This window comes from Setaria italica, chromosome II (assembly GCF_000263155.2).
Source record: "Setaria italica strain Yugu1 chromosome II, Setaria_italica_v2.0, whole genome shotgun sequence".
Classification (NCBI taxonomy): Eukaryota; Viridiplantae; Streptophyta; class Magnoliopsida; order Poales; family Poaceae; genus Setaria; species Setaria italica.
The window spans coordinates 34,528,102-34,539,817 of record NC_028451.1 but is presented as its reverse complement, the minus strand read 5'-3'; the positions used below and the strand labels follow the sequence as shown (position 1 = coordinate 34,539,817).

At 48.3% G+C, this 11,716-nt stretch overlaps 1 protein-coding gene across 1 annotated transcript; it reads right to left on the bottom strand.

Annotated features, from left to right (window-relative positions):
• Nucleotides 1–8,845: 8,845 nt before the first annotated feature.
• Nucleotides 8,846–9,374, bottom strand: LOC101785329 (EG45-like domain containing protein). The gene is made up of 2 exons (XM_004959478.1): nt 9,257–9,374; nt 8,846–9,162 (listed from the first exon to the last, which is right to left on the bottom strand). The coding sequence occupies exons 1-2, from the start codon at nt 9,372–9,374 to the stop codon at nt 8,846–8,848; spliced, it is 435 nt and encodes a 144-aa protein (XP_004959535.1).
• Nucleotides 9,375–11,716: the final 2,342 nt, after the last annotated feature.

Here is an 11,716-nt window from a genome sequence, read left to right as displayed (position 1 = left end):
ATTTGCAGCCGTCGCATTTGTGCACATACGTCACGCAGACATACAGACTCACGCAACGAGGTTACTGTGCCCCCCTGCTACATCATTGTGTCCTCACCTGTCATGCTGAGGCAATTCATCCCTACCACACCACGGCTTCCGCGTCCTCCAGACGGACCTGGAAGTCCATTATTTGCAGCAGCCTGCCGTCGCCCAGCACCAAGAAGGAATTAGGCAGCAGCCCATGCCCAAGGAGACTATGTGATCTGGTCGCCGCCTCGTCAGCAGCTCGAAGAGCATCGCGCTGAACCTATGGATGTCGCTTCTCTTGGTCAGGCACTCCGTGAAGGCGTGAACCAGTACTCGGGGTCTAGAGAGCCACGCGTGCCCTGCACTCTGGTCACGACCATGAACTGGTTAGTCAGGATTCCCCTATAAGCCTTAAAATCCATCACCTTGGACATCGGGTGCTGTCCAGCAAGATGTTGTCATACTTGATATCTTGATGCATCACGGACGTCGACGCGGAGGTACTCCAGTGCTTTAGTTCTACCCGTGGCAATGCGGGTAGTTGATCCATCTAGGATAGTGATTGGGGATCCTCCGCAAAAATGTTAAATCTTTAGGTTGCAACAAATTTCTATCCTCATCGGCGGATAGGTGCTAGAACAAGGTGCCGTTGGAGATGAACTCGTACACCAGGATTCGGCACTTGGTCTCGAGATAGGATGGTGACTTCATTGATGAAACCGTCAATTTCTTGCTGAGCGATTTCTTTGGATCTCTTTATGGACATGACCATGTTTTTTGAAAGTAGGCCCTGTACACGTCACGTGGCCTCCCCCTCCCAGCTTTCGCACATCGTCGAAGTTTGTTGGTGGCCTTGTTGATCTCCTTAAGATCATCCTTTCCGCAATATATCTCCACCAAGTGGTGGAGGCAGTGGCGGTGTGCAAGGGGCCTTGCCCCGCTCCTCTATTTTTTTAGTAAAAAAAGATTCAAAAATTGATTAAATTTTATTTGTCCCGACAAGACAAAGAATTTAAGCTTCTGGCTCCGCCTATGGCTCTGTCAACAAGATACTACATCAATAGCCCTCGGTTCGTCTAAAGTTTCTTTCTTTGATCTTCTTGGCGCTCCATATGATCTTATTTTTCTGACCACAACGATGGATAAAATCACAACCAAAATAATCGTTGTGGCTCCGGTGCTAGCCAGTTCATCACAGTGGGGACATATTCACACAGTACATCCGGAAATAATCTCATCACAACGATGGATAAAATCACCATTGGGAAGTAGTAACATATGGTGTCAGACCCTACTTTGATGAACTGGCTGGCACATCGGCATGACTCTTCTTGCAAGGAAGCTGAACGCAACGCTTGCTCGTACCCGTGCATTAGCAGGAATAGCGTGTGCATTAGATTCCATATTTAGCTAGGGTTACCATTTGCGGTACTCCAAGGGCTATGAAGGAGGCCCGAGGGCGGTGAGGGAAGAGGCGTGCAAAACGTGAAGCCATGGGGCACATCAGGTGGATCTAGTATGGCCGTATGGCGCTGGAGCCCCCCTATCCCTGTGCAGCCCATAGAGCAAGAGGATTGGTGTAGTGTTACTGATGGTAAACAAAGTCAATTTCATAGTAAAAAATACATAATACCAAGTGGTAGAATTCAGTATCAATGAAAATAACCATGTAATATAGTACGTTATTAATGAAGTTGCATATGCAAAATATTTGAAATCCGATGATTAATTGATATTCAGATACCAACAGCGCTGAGTTCTAGTGTTGAGTAAATCATTTAGATTTAGAGGTGTAGGTGTGATAACATTCCCTTTATTTCTTAATTATCTTCAAATCACTTATATTTTTGGAAAAAGTTGAAACGTTAGGAACCTTAGAGCAACTACAAGAGGTCCCTTAAATTACCCCTAATACCTTAATTAGGGAGAAAAAGAAAAAAAACAGCGCTCCAACAGTTCCCAAAAACCTGCTGCATCTTTTTGCCAACCCGAATCGAGAGACCGACGCCCTGCATATTTACATGGTCTGTCCTCCCCCAATCGCCCCACGGTTCCTTTCCCCTGCACCGCACCTGATCCATTCTCCTGATTCATGAGAAAGCTTTGTCGACTCATTATGATTCCGTTTTGCCTATCTCCAATTGGAGTTGGAGATCGCAGGGATAGATTTTTCTAGGTAGGACGGCGACGGCTGGGAAGGGTGACGGGAGTCTCCCGGTGGCAGCGCAGGAGATCACGAAGAAGGGGAGGTGATCGTGCGTGAGGGGAGGTGGGCTGCCCAACTGATGGGCCCAATTATGATGACGTGATTTATTTTAAAATATTGAGGGCTAGTTATTGGGGATCTGCTGTGGGATGATATAATTTTAGGGAAAGCAAATTTTGGAAAAGTATCCAATACATAGTTTTGGAGAAGAATTTTTTAAGAAACTCTTGAAGTTGCTCTTAGAGCATCTCCAAGAGACTGCTAATATTACCCCTAATAATTTTTTTAGGGGAAAAATGAACAAAAAGGAACTCCGGCAGTTCCCTAAACTTCCCCCAATCTTTTGGCGATGCCAAAAATCAACCCCGCACCGCGTATATTTTCGCGTCGCCAATTCTTCCCTAATCTCTAGCACGCGCGACGCAGCCTGTTCCCACGCAGCTTCTTCCCGCACCAGGCGGCGCCGGGGCGAGGGGTGGCAGGCGTCGGCAGGCCAGGGCGAGCGCCAGGCGGCGGTTCTGGTCGAGGGCGAGCGCCAGCAGCGGTGTTCCGGGTCGAGTTCCACCGGCGGGGCGAAGGGTGCCAGGCGGCGACGGATCGAGGAGAGCGCTAGGCGGTGGTCCAGGTGGAGGACGAGCGGCGGGCCAGTGCGAGTGCCAGCGGCTGTGGTCCGGGTCGAGTTCCAGGGGTGACGGCGGGGCAATGATGCGCCAGGGGCTTGCTGGCGGCGGGGCGAGCGGTTGGGCTAGGGGTGGCGGCGGCGGGGCAAGGATGCCAGGGGCCTGCCGCACGCGGCCACAACCCCCAATGGCTTAGCGGCGACCGCTTTTTGCTTAGTGCCATGGGCGAAGGCTATGGCCTGGCCGGCGGTGGTGACTGGAGAGGTGGGAGAGGTGGAATTGAAGGTATTGTACCACCCTATCCTCCGATTGATGCACCTGCCATTGACGATTCGGATCCTCTTGCATCGATGGTGGACCCTTGCAGCGACGACCCATCTGCACTTGTGAATGGTATGATTCTTGAGCACTTCATTCATGTACCTAAAGTTCAGATGTTGGATGAAATTTATATCTTGATGTCTGTTGTCACTAAGATGAGATGGATCGTTTGCAATGATGTTTTTGCAATGATGTCAAGAGTTGAGCTTATTATGGTAAATGAAAGAAGCTACACCCCAGCAGCTCTCTGATTCCTAGTATTTCAATTACAACTTTTTCAGGTTTGTGGCTTTTTGCAAGACATTTAGATTGTATTTTCAAACAAGACATTCCAAATGATAAATGCAAAATGAAATTAGTTATGTAAAGCTTATTTAGGTAATCATAATGACCGCTTACGCGTAAGATAAAAGTTTCCAGGTGCTTGAATATTCGCATCACACCAGGAATTTGAATCATGGTATAATTCGCTGAATCACTTCGCCTGGCCTCCATATGCATGTCCCATGATCCATGAGTTACTGATGGCAATCTTGAGGCCTTCTTGCCTTGTATTACTGATCATTATTTAGTCAACCTTGCGATGCAGCATTTTGGCTTAGCTTTCATTTAGTTTGATCTGCTACTGATAACTTTGCTAATTTTGCTTGGTCATTGTTCAGATTCGTAAAAGGATTGATTTCTGATTCATAAAGGTTCTTAAGACTATCTCTGTGTGGTAAACTGATTGGAATGCAATCTGCTAAAAGTACCCAAGTGAACAGTTTCGTTTCCATACTTTAATGTACATGGTTTGAAGGATTGAATTAATATAGCCTATAAGTTTTCGTTGGTTGAAATTCAATCTCATGGGTTAGCAGACTTATCCCTACTGCTGGATAATTAGTGCAATGGTGCAGCTTGTTTGAATATTCATGAATGAGACAGCAAGTCCTATCTCTGGCTTGCCTATGCAATACTCTGGTGTGGACAGCTCTTTGATATCTAGCTTAAATGGACATATTGCTTGTTTTGTCTACGGCCACAGCTTTAGTTCTTATTATCTATTCATTGCGCTTTGACAAAAAAAACTTACCACCGATGAAATGCTTGCAGGAAATGGATATTTTTCCAACATGATGATGGATGAAACCAATCTAGGGGATTCTGATTATTATAGCAACACATATGCTGATCAACACTCACAGGCAATTGAAGTTAGTCCAGCAGCCCCCTCCGTGAGGCCGAACCATAAGAGATAAAAAACTTTCAGTGACCATGAAGATGAGGTTTTGGTTTCAGCATGGCTGAATGTAAGCTTGGATCCGGTCGTAGGCAAATATAAAAAATGTGGCAAGTATTGGTCTCGTATCTGTGGTTACTTCCATGAACACAAGACGTGCACCTCAAAGCGTACCATAAATTCTCTCATGCACCGGTGGGAGACCATATAAAAATGTGTGAACAAGTTTTGTAGATGTCTAGTACGGATTGAGTTAAGGCGTCAGAGTGGTAGTACAATGAAAGACAAGGTACTTACTCACTATGCAATACCACGATTTGTTTCAACTATTTTATTTTAATACATCCCTTGTATGTTGGTGCATGTAGGTTGCAGAGGCATGTGCTTTGTACAAGTCTGAAGACGAACATCAGAAATCATTCTAGTTCATGCATTGCTGGAATAAGCTGAGAACACAACCAAAATGGCTTTGTAAAATTGATGAATTGGCTGCTGGTAAAACATCTAACAAGAAGCAGAAGATAAGCTCAACTGCTGACCTGAATGCAAGTTCACCAAGTGAAATAGGACAAGGTGAGGTTCAAGGCCTAGAGAATAATGCATTGACAAGACCAATTGGTAAGAAAAAGGCAAAAGCAGCATTGCTGCAAGAGAAGAAAAAGAGTGTGACACCAACCTTAGAAAATATGTGGGCACAGAAGAAAGAAGCTGATGTGGATAAAGAGCTAAAAAAAGAGAAGAGGTTCAACAAAACTTTTACTCTTGAACAAGATCGAGTTGCTCTTGAACAAGATCGATTTGCAAATGAAAAACTACTTCTTGAGTTGAGGAGTCAGGAGGTCTAGTTGCAGAAAAGGAGGGACGAAGAGAGGATTATGACCATGGACCTGACTGCCATGCCAGATGATCAAAATAAATACTACATGTCCTTGCGGGCTGAGATCATGAGCCGACTATCATGATCAAAAAGAAATTCTGTGCAGGTTGAGAAAGGCTTCTATAATGGGAAGGTTCTCAAGGCTGTCATTTAGATACCTGACAGGGTATGTGCTTGTTATTGTTGGGATACGAGGTAGGCTACACTAGCGCAATTCAAAAAATCTACCGCGTATAACCAGGAAGAACTGCCGTATAAGGATCACGGGATTACCACTCGACGCACTACTGGTGCGGAAGATGTAGATATGCGTCGATGCAGTGAAGACGATCACGTAGTCGATCAACGTAGTTGTACGTAGTCGATCACGTCCAGCAGCTCCTCAGCAGCTCGTCCACGTGCAGCAAGATCGCCTCCGGTACCGCGGCTCGTCGTGGCTCGTCGGCGGCTCATCGGCGGCTCGTCCAAGTGCTGCAGGCGCAACACCTCCAAGGTATCCACACGTGCAGGGAGGAAGCGTCGCAAGCCGGACTGCTAGATCCGCGAGTTGCAACAGGCGAGGGCGTGGGAGGCGCGGCAGGTGTGTTTCGCCAAAAAGGTGTAAACCCTAGGGCGCCCCCACCCCTCTATTTATAGAGGTTCCTGACGGGCCTCTGGATCCGAGGCCCATTAGTACTTCTAAACCTAATCCAACTCGGATCAGATCCGAATTGGGCTTCTAGCCCCTTAAGTGTGTGACCCTATGGGTTCGGATACGTATAGACATGGCCCGAGTACTCCTACTCGGCCCAATAGTCGGTAGCGGCCTCTAGCAAGACGTGCCAACTCCTATACGCACACGAAGATCATATCAGACGAACCATCACAACATAATATACATGCTATTCCCTTTGCCTCACGATATTTGGTCTAGCTTCAAGCCGACCGCTCTTTCTCGATCCTGTGATTCGGAATCCCTTTGTAGGTTAACTCTTAACCGTACGTAGCATGGCCATGCATTTTCGGATCCGATCACTCGAGGGGCCCAGAGATATCACTCTCAATCAGAGAGGGGCAAATCCCATCTTGATTGACCATGTCTCATAGCATGCTTCTTGACAAACCCGAAAGCTACCTTTATAACTACCCTGTTACGGCGTAGCGTTTGATAGCCCCTAAGTAGGTCGATCCACATCTAGAATACATGCGACAATCTCAGGTCTAAGGACAAAGCGTATATGTTGTTTAAAGAGAGAACTACTTCTCGTGTTGGGTCAGTCCTAGCACATGTCTCCACATGTGTCCACATTATTAGTTCAACATCTCCATGTCCATAACTTGTGAAACATAGTCATCAACTAATACATGTGCTAGTCTAATATTCATGTGTGTCCTCACATGAACTCCGACTAGGGACAACTTTAGAATAACCATACAAGTAAAGAGTTTCACATACAATTCACATAATTGCAAATCAATTCAAGTAGCCTTCAATGGATATTCAATGAATACAACATACAAATCATGGATACAAATGGAATATCATCATCTCTATGATTGCCTCTAGGGCATACCTCCAACAGTTATTACTCGTTTTGGAATATCTTCTGTTGAAGGGGTTCAATGTGTTGATCTTTGTAGTTCACTGTAACTGCTGAAGGTCTATGTGTGAGACAATAGTGGTATCATGTGTGTTTCCAAGTTACTAAACCAGAATACATGTTATTGGCAATTTTTTAATATCTGGTTAACTTCTAATTAACCTTTATTTGTTGACTGCATGGCCTGCAAGCTGTTTGGCTGTACCCCTGAAGTTAGACTCGTGGACTGCAAACTGAGTATTTGTTGACCTGCTGGATGTTATTTTAGTACCATATGATTTGGTGTGGAAAGTTGTTATAGAGCAGTACTAATTACTAAGCAGTAAGCACTGAGGCTTCGTGACAATGCTAGCTGCAATCTTCATTCATTGCATGAGGAATCAATAGAAACACTTCGTCCAGTTTTCTCCAATGGTGAGATAATGGTCCTTCTGCAATCTTCCTGGGTTCTGGCGGCTTGATGGTGCGTGAGGAAATAAACAGCCTGGCGGCGTGATGGTGCGTCACTCGTGATGGCGTGAGGAAATAAACAGCGGCAACAGGAGGGTTCCAAGCCGGCGGCGTGATCTTCTTTTAGAAAAAAAACGAATTCTAAAATGAGCCCAATACGATGACGTGGCCTGATTTGAAATATTGGGAGACTAACTTTTTAGCATTTTGCTGTGGGCTGATACGTTTTGGGGGGAGGAATTTTTTGGCGTAGCCCCCAATATCTCGTTTTGAGGAAGAATTTTTTAGCCTACTCTTGCTCTAATAATAATAATAATGAGACAAATTAAATTGTTCCCTTTTGTTCGTCCGTCCGTACTCGTGGACGTTCTTGCTTGTGACCTTGTCCATTAATTGGTCCTTTGGGCCTTTGGCTAATAATAGTCCAATGCCAGGCTAGAATAGTAGTGCAACGAGCCCGTTTATCATCTGGCCCAAGTACCGGGCCCACTATAAGTGGGCTATTCCCATTCTTCCGTGTCCAAGCCGACAGCCGCCGCAGCCTCACAGTGTCACAATCCACAGATCGTTATCTAGGGCTCGAGAGGGAGAGGTTAGGGCTCGATCGCGGGCGATGGGGTCCCCTCGCCGTAACCGAAGGAGGAGGCAAGCGTGTCTGAGGCCGGTGACTTCGACCGCGGGGGCAAACAGCTGGCGAGCGCGTCGGAGCCTCGGAGGGGTGTGAGATCTTCAGGTTGAAGGAGGCGAACGAGGCGATAGCGGCGAGGGGTCGCTTGTCGGCGACGAGGCCCACGGAGAAGGAAGCCTAGACGGCCGGGGCCGGGAAGAAGAAGAAGGTGGTCAAGAAGAAGTTGCCCGAGGCGCACATCGACGATGTGGAGGAAAGGCTCTACACGATCAAGGACATCCCTGAAGACGACTTGGCCAAGTACTATTCCCAGGAGTTCCGCGATATCTACGGTGCAGAAAAGGTTATCGCTCACAAAATCGCGGCCTACCAGCGCGCCCTCCTCGCCCAGTACGATGCTCTGGGCTTTGCGGAGGACGAAACGGAGGTCAGCGACGAGGAGGAGCTCACCGACGACAAGGACAAGGTGGAGGCAGCAAACTAATAAGAAGATTCCAAAAGCTTGCCACATTCTGTTTCGGATTGTGGTATAACACTACCTTTTCCGCTTGCGTTTCATTTCATATGCTTCGTTAGGCCTCGTTCGTTTGGTCTGGATTGAGGCTAGGAACTATTCCAGCTGATCAATGTTAATACAAATAAGCTTATCATTCTAACTGGAACAGTTCCAGGGGAACCCTTAATAAGACGCAAACCAAACAGGCGCATCACTGTTTTTATTTGAAGTTTCCGCCTCCCACACACCTACGACATGCAGCTACTGATAAGTAGCTGGGTAGCACACACATTCGCTTCAAGTTCAAGCCCTAGTGATTCTGATCTGAAGACGATCTATATATATCATTATTTATTCATCGGTCGTCATATTTCAGATCCTGAAAACAATAACATACATGTCAAAATCTGTCGCGCGCGCGGCATGAGTTTGCATACTATTTCAGCTCTAGGGACGACGCAAGCAATGTGACGTACCGGCGATATTCGATCTGGACCTTGCCGGCGTTGGGGTCGGCGATGACGGCGAAGGCCTCCTGCGAGAGGTCGATGGTGCCCGCGCAGCCCGCGGGGCAGAGGTCGACGATCTTGACGGTGACGCTCCGGCCGGTGCACGGGTGCGCCACGCCCTCGTTGGTGGCGCCCTTGCACCTGACCACGTAGCGGTGGCCGCACGCCTCGCCGCCGTTCCAGAAGGCGTCGCTCGCCGCCGCTATCATCGTGCCCTGGTCCTCGTACCCGTAGCACGCCGACGCTGCATACATGTGCATCCATGCACGCGATCGACTACGTTATTGAGATGAAGTGATTATTAACAAGGAATGAAAGCAAGTAGCTAGTCTACGCACGTGTGTAGCTAGGGGTGTAGAAAGTTGCGAACCCACGAGTCCCCGCGACCAGGGACGCCATCGCAAGGCCTACCGCCATGGCCAGAACCGCTGAGGCTGCAGCCTTAGGCATCGTCATTGCCATATGGATCCCGTACACGAGGCAGAGCAGTACTTGCTCACCTGGCAGGAGTGGTCAAGGCTAAGGATATACGACTACGAGGGGTGCGACGAAACTAACTGGGATCCGCGGCGCATTTTATAGGCAAGCTGCGCGAGGTCCCAGCAGATGAGGCAAGAGCCATGCCCAAGCAAGAAAAATGTGTAAAAAGAAACCAAGTCATGTCTCGCTGCGGTCCAAGCAATGGGATCCACATTGCGCTACACTACACCTCGTTACTTCCTACGCAGAATGCCACTCCACGAACGTTCGAATGAGCGAGGCATCCGTATCCGCCAGTGGGAATCCAGTGAAACTAACGCAATGAGAGTGAGCGAGGTCCGTTTCAATCCTCGGGAGGTACGGCTCGTTATCTCCCAAGGATGATTAGTAGATGGTAAAAATGGTTATTCTTCGGGCATGGATCTGCGCGCATGCCGTCACGACTGCGCGGCTGGGCTGGTGGCGTCGCGACCTCTGCCTGCGAGTCCTCGCGTCGCCCGCCGGTTTGGCTTCTCTATGCGGTCGCACCCGCACCGCGTGTGGCGTAGGGCGTGTCCCGCCGGCGCTGCGGACAAACGCAGCCGCCAGCCGGCTTATGATTTTTTTTCTTGAAAGAATGGACATGAGATTGTGCCTATTTCATTGATAGAGAAGAGAGTTACAGCCCGCTAATCGGTTAGGGTACACGCAATTACACGATTACTCTTTAGATGAAAATAACGCTAAGTCCTTTGTCCTTGCTATTATCCATGCTCCCACTTCTTCCTTGATTTTTGCCACTAATACGATAGCTGTCATCTCTTCTTGATTGAATACACGCCTCTTCCGCTCCTTCCAAATTTCCCATATGATCAGCAGTGTCATGGAGCACGTTCCCTTCCTGGGAGGTTTCTGTTTTAGTGGCCATGTTTATCCACCAGTCCAACACGCTGTTGCTTTGTCGCCCTTCCGAGGGGTGTATGCTTGGCTGTGTCGTCCATTTCGCCACCAGGCTCCAAATTCTCCTGGTGAATCTGCATTCGATCAGTAGGTGATGTGCTATCTCTTCTTGGCATCTGCATAAGGGGCATGTAGGGGAGTGTGGCCATCTCCTACGTGCAAGCCGATCAGCTGACCACACTCAGTTTTGTAATATCAGCCACGCAAAGAATTTGCACTTCAGCGGTGCCTATCAGCGCCAAAGTGTTTTGCTATGCGGTGCTTTGGTGGATCCAAAGAACTGTGCTTTATGCTGAGGCCGCTGAGTACTTCCCACTCGACGTAAATTTCTAGCGAATGATGTCCTCCTGTTGCGATTGCAGTTGGATCTCTATAGTTAGTCACCAAAGCATCATGAATTCTTGCAGGTGCATCGCTGTTACTCCGCCGTGTATGTTTATGTCTTTGATCCAGTTGTTCCCCCTGTATGGCCTTCGCCAGACATCTTTTTTTCCCTTTGGAGATCGTATAGATGTTTGGTGCAATGTCCTTTGGTCTCATGCCTTGCACCCAGCCCGAGTGCCAGAAGCTCATCTTCTGCCCGTTTCCCACTGTGATGCTTGTGCATGCCGCAAACAAAAGGCAATCCGTGTCATCACATGGTGTCTCCATTCCAATTCACATTTTTTGTGGTGACTCCCACTCGTGCCAAAGCCATCATAGTCTCAGTGCTCTTGCGAACTTGTGAAGATTAAGCACACCTAGCTCTCCGTTTACTTTCGGTAGGCAACTCTTGTCGGGGATACATCCCCAGTATCCGCAAGGAAGGAAGAAGTCAGACTTCTACTAGGATTCCCCTTTAATCCGACTAGGACTAGTCCCGAGTATTCCTACTAGGACTCCTCCTTGTAATCCGACTAGTACTCTGCCCCCTGGAGTATATAAAGGAGGGCAGGGGTACCTAGCTCGGCAGGTCAGACCTCAAGGTCATACCCCAACACCCAGATCCCTCAGGACCAGAACATACATCAATCCAACCAACCCACAGGACGTAGGGTATTACGCGATCTAGCGGCCCGAACCTATCTAAATCGTGTTCCCTGTGTCACCATTGATTCCTTGATTCTCGACCACCCTTACCGCATAAAATACCACCTAGGGTATCCCTAGGCGGGTTGCCGGTCTAAAACACCGACAACTGGCGCGCCAGGTAGGGGGACTCGTCGAGTTTCTCAGCGCGAACTCAATGGCACGGTCGTCATCAAGCCCGTCTTCGCTATCGAAGCGGGCGCAACCTTCGTTTTTGGATCCTGGCTCTGCATCGCAGACGGCGCCGGATCATTCCAGCGCCAGATCGTCAACTCCGACGGCGACCTCGGGTTCCACCGCGATTCGAACTC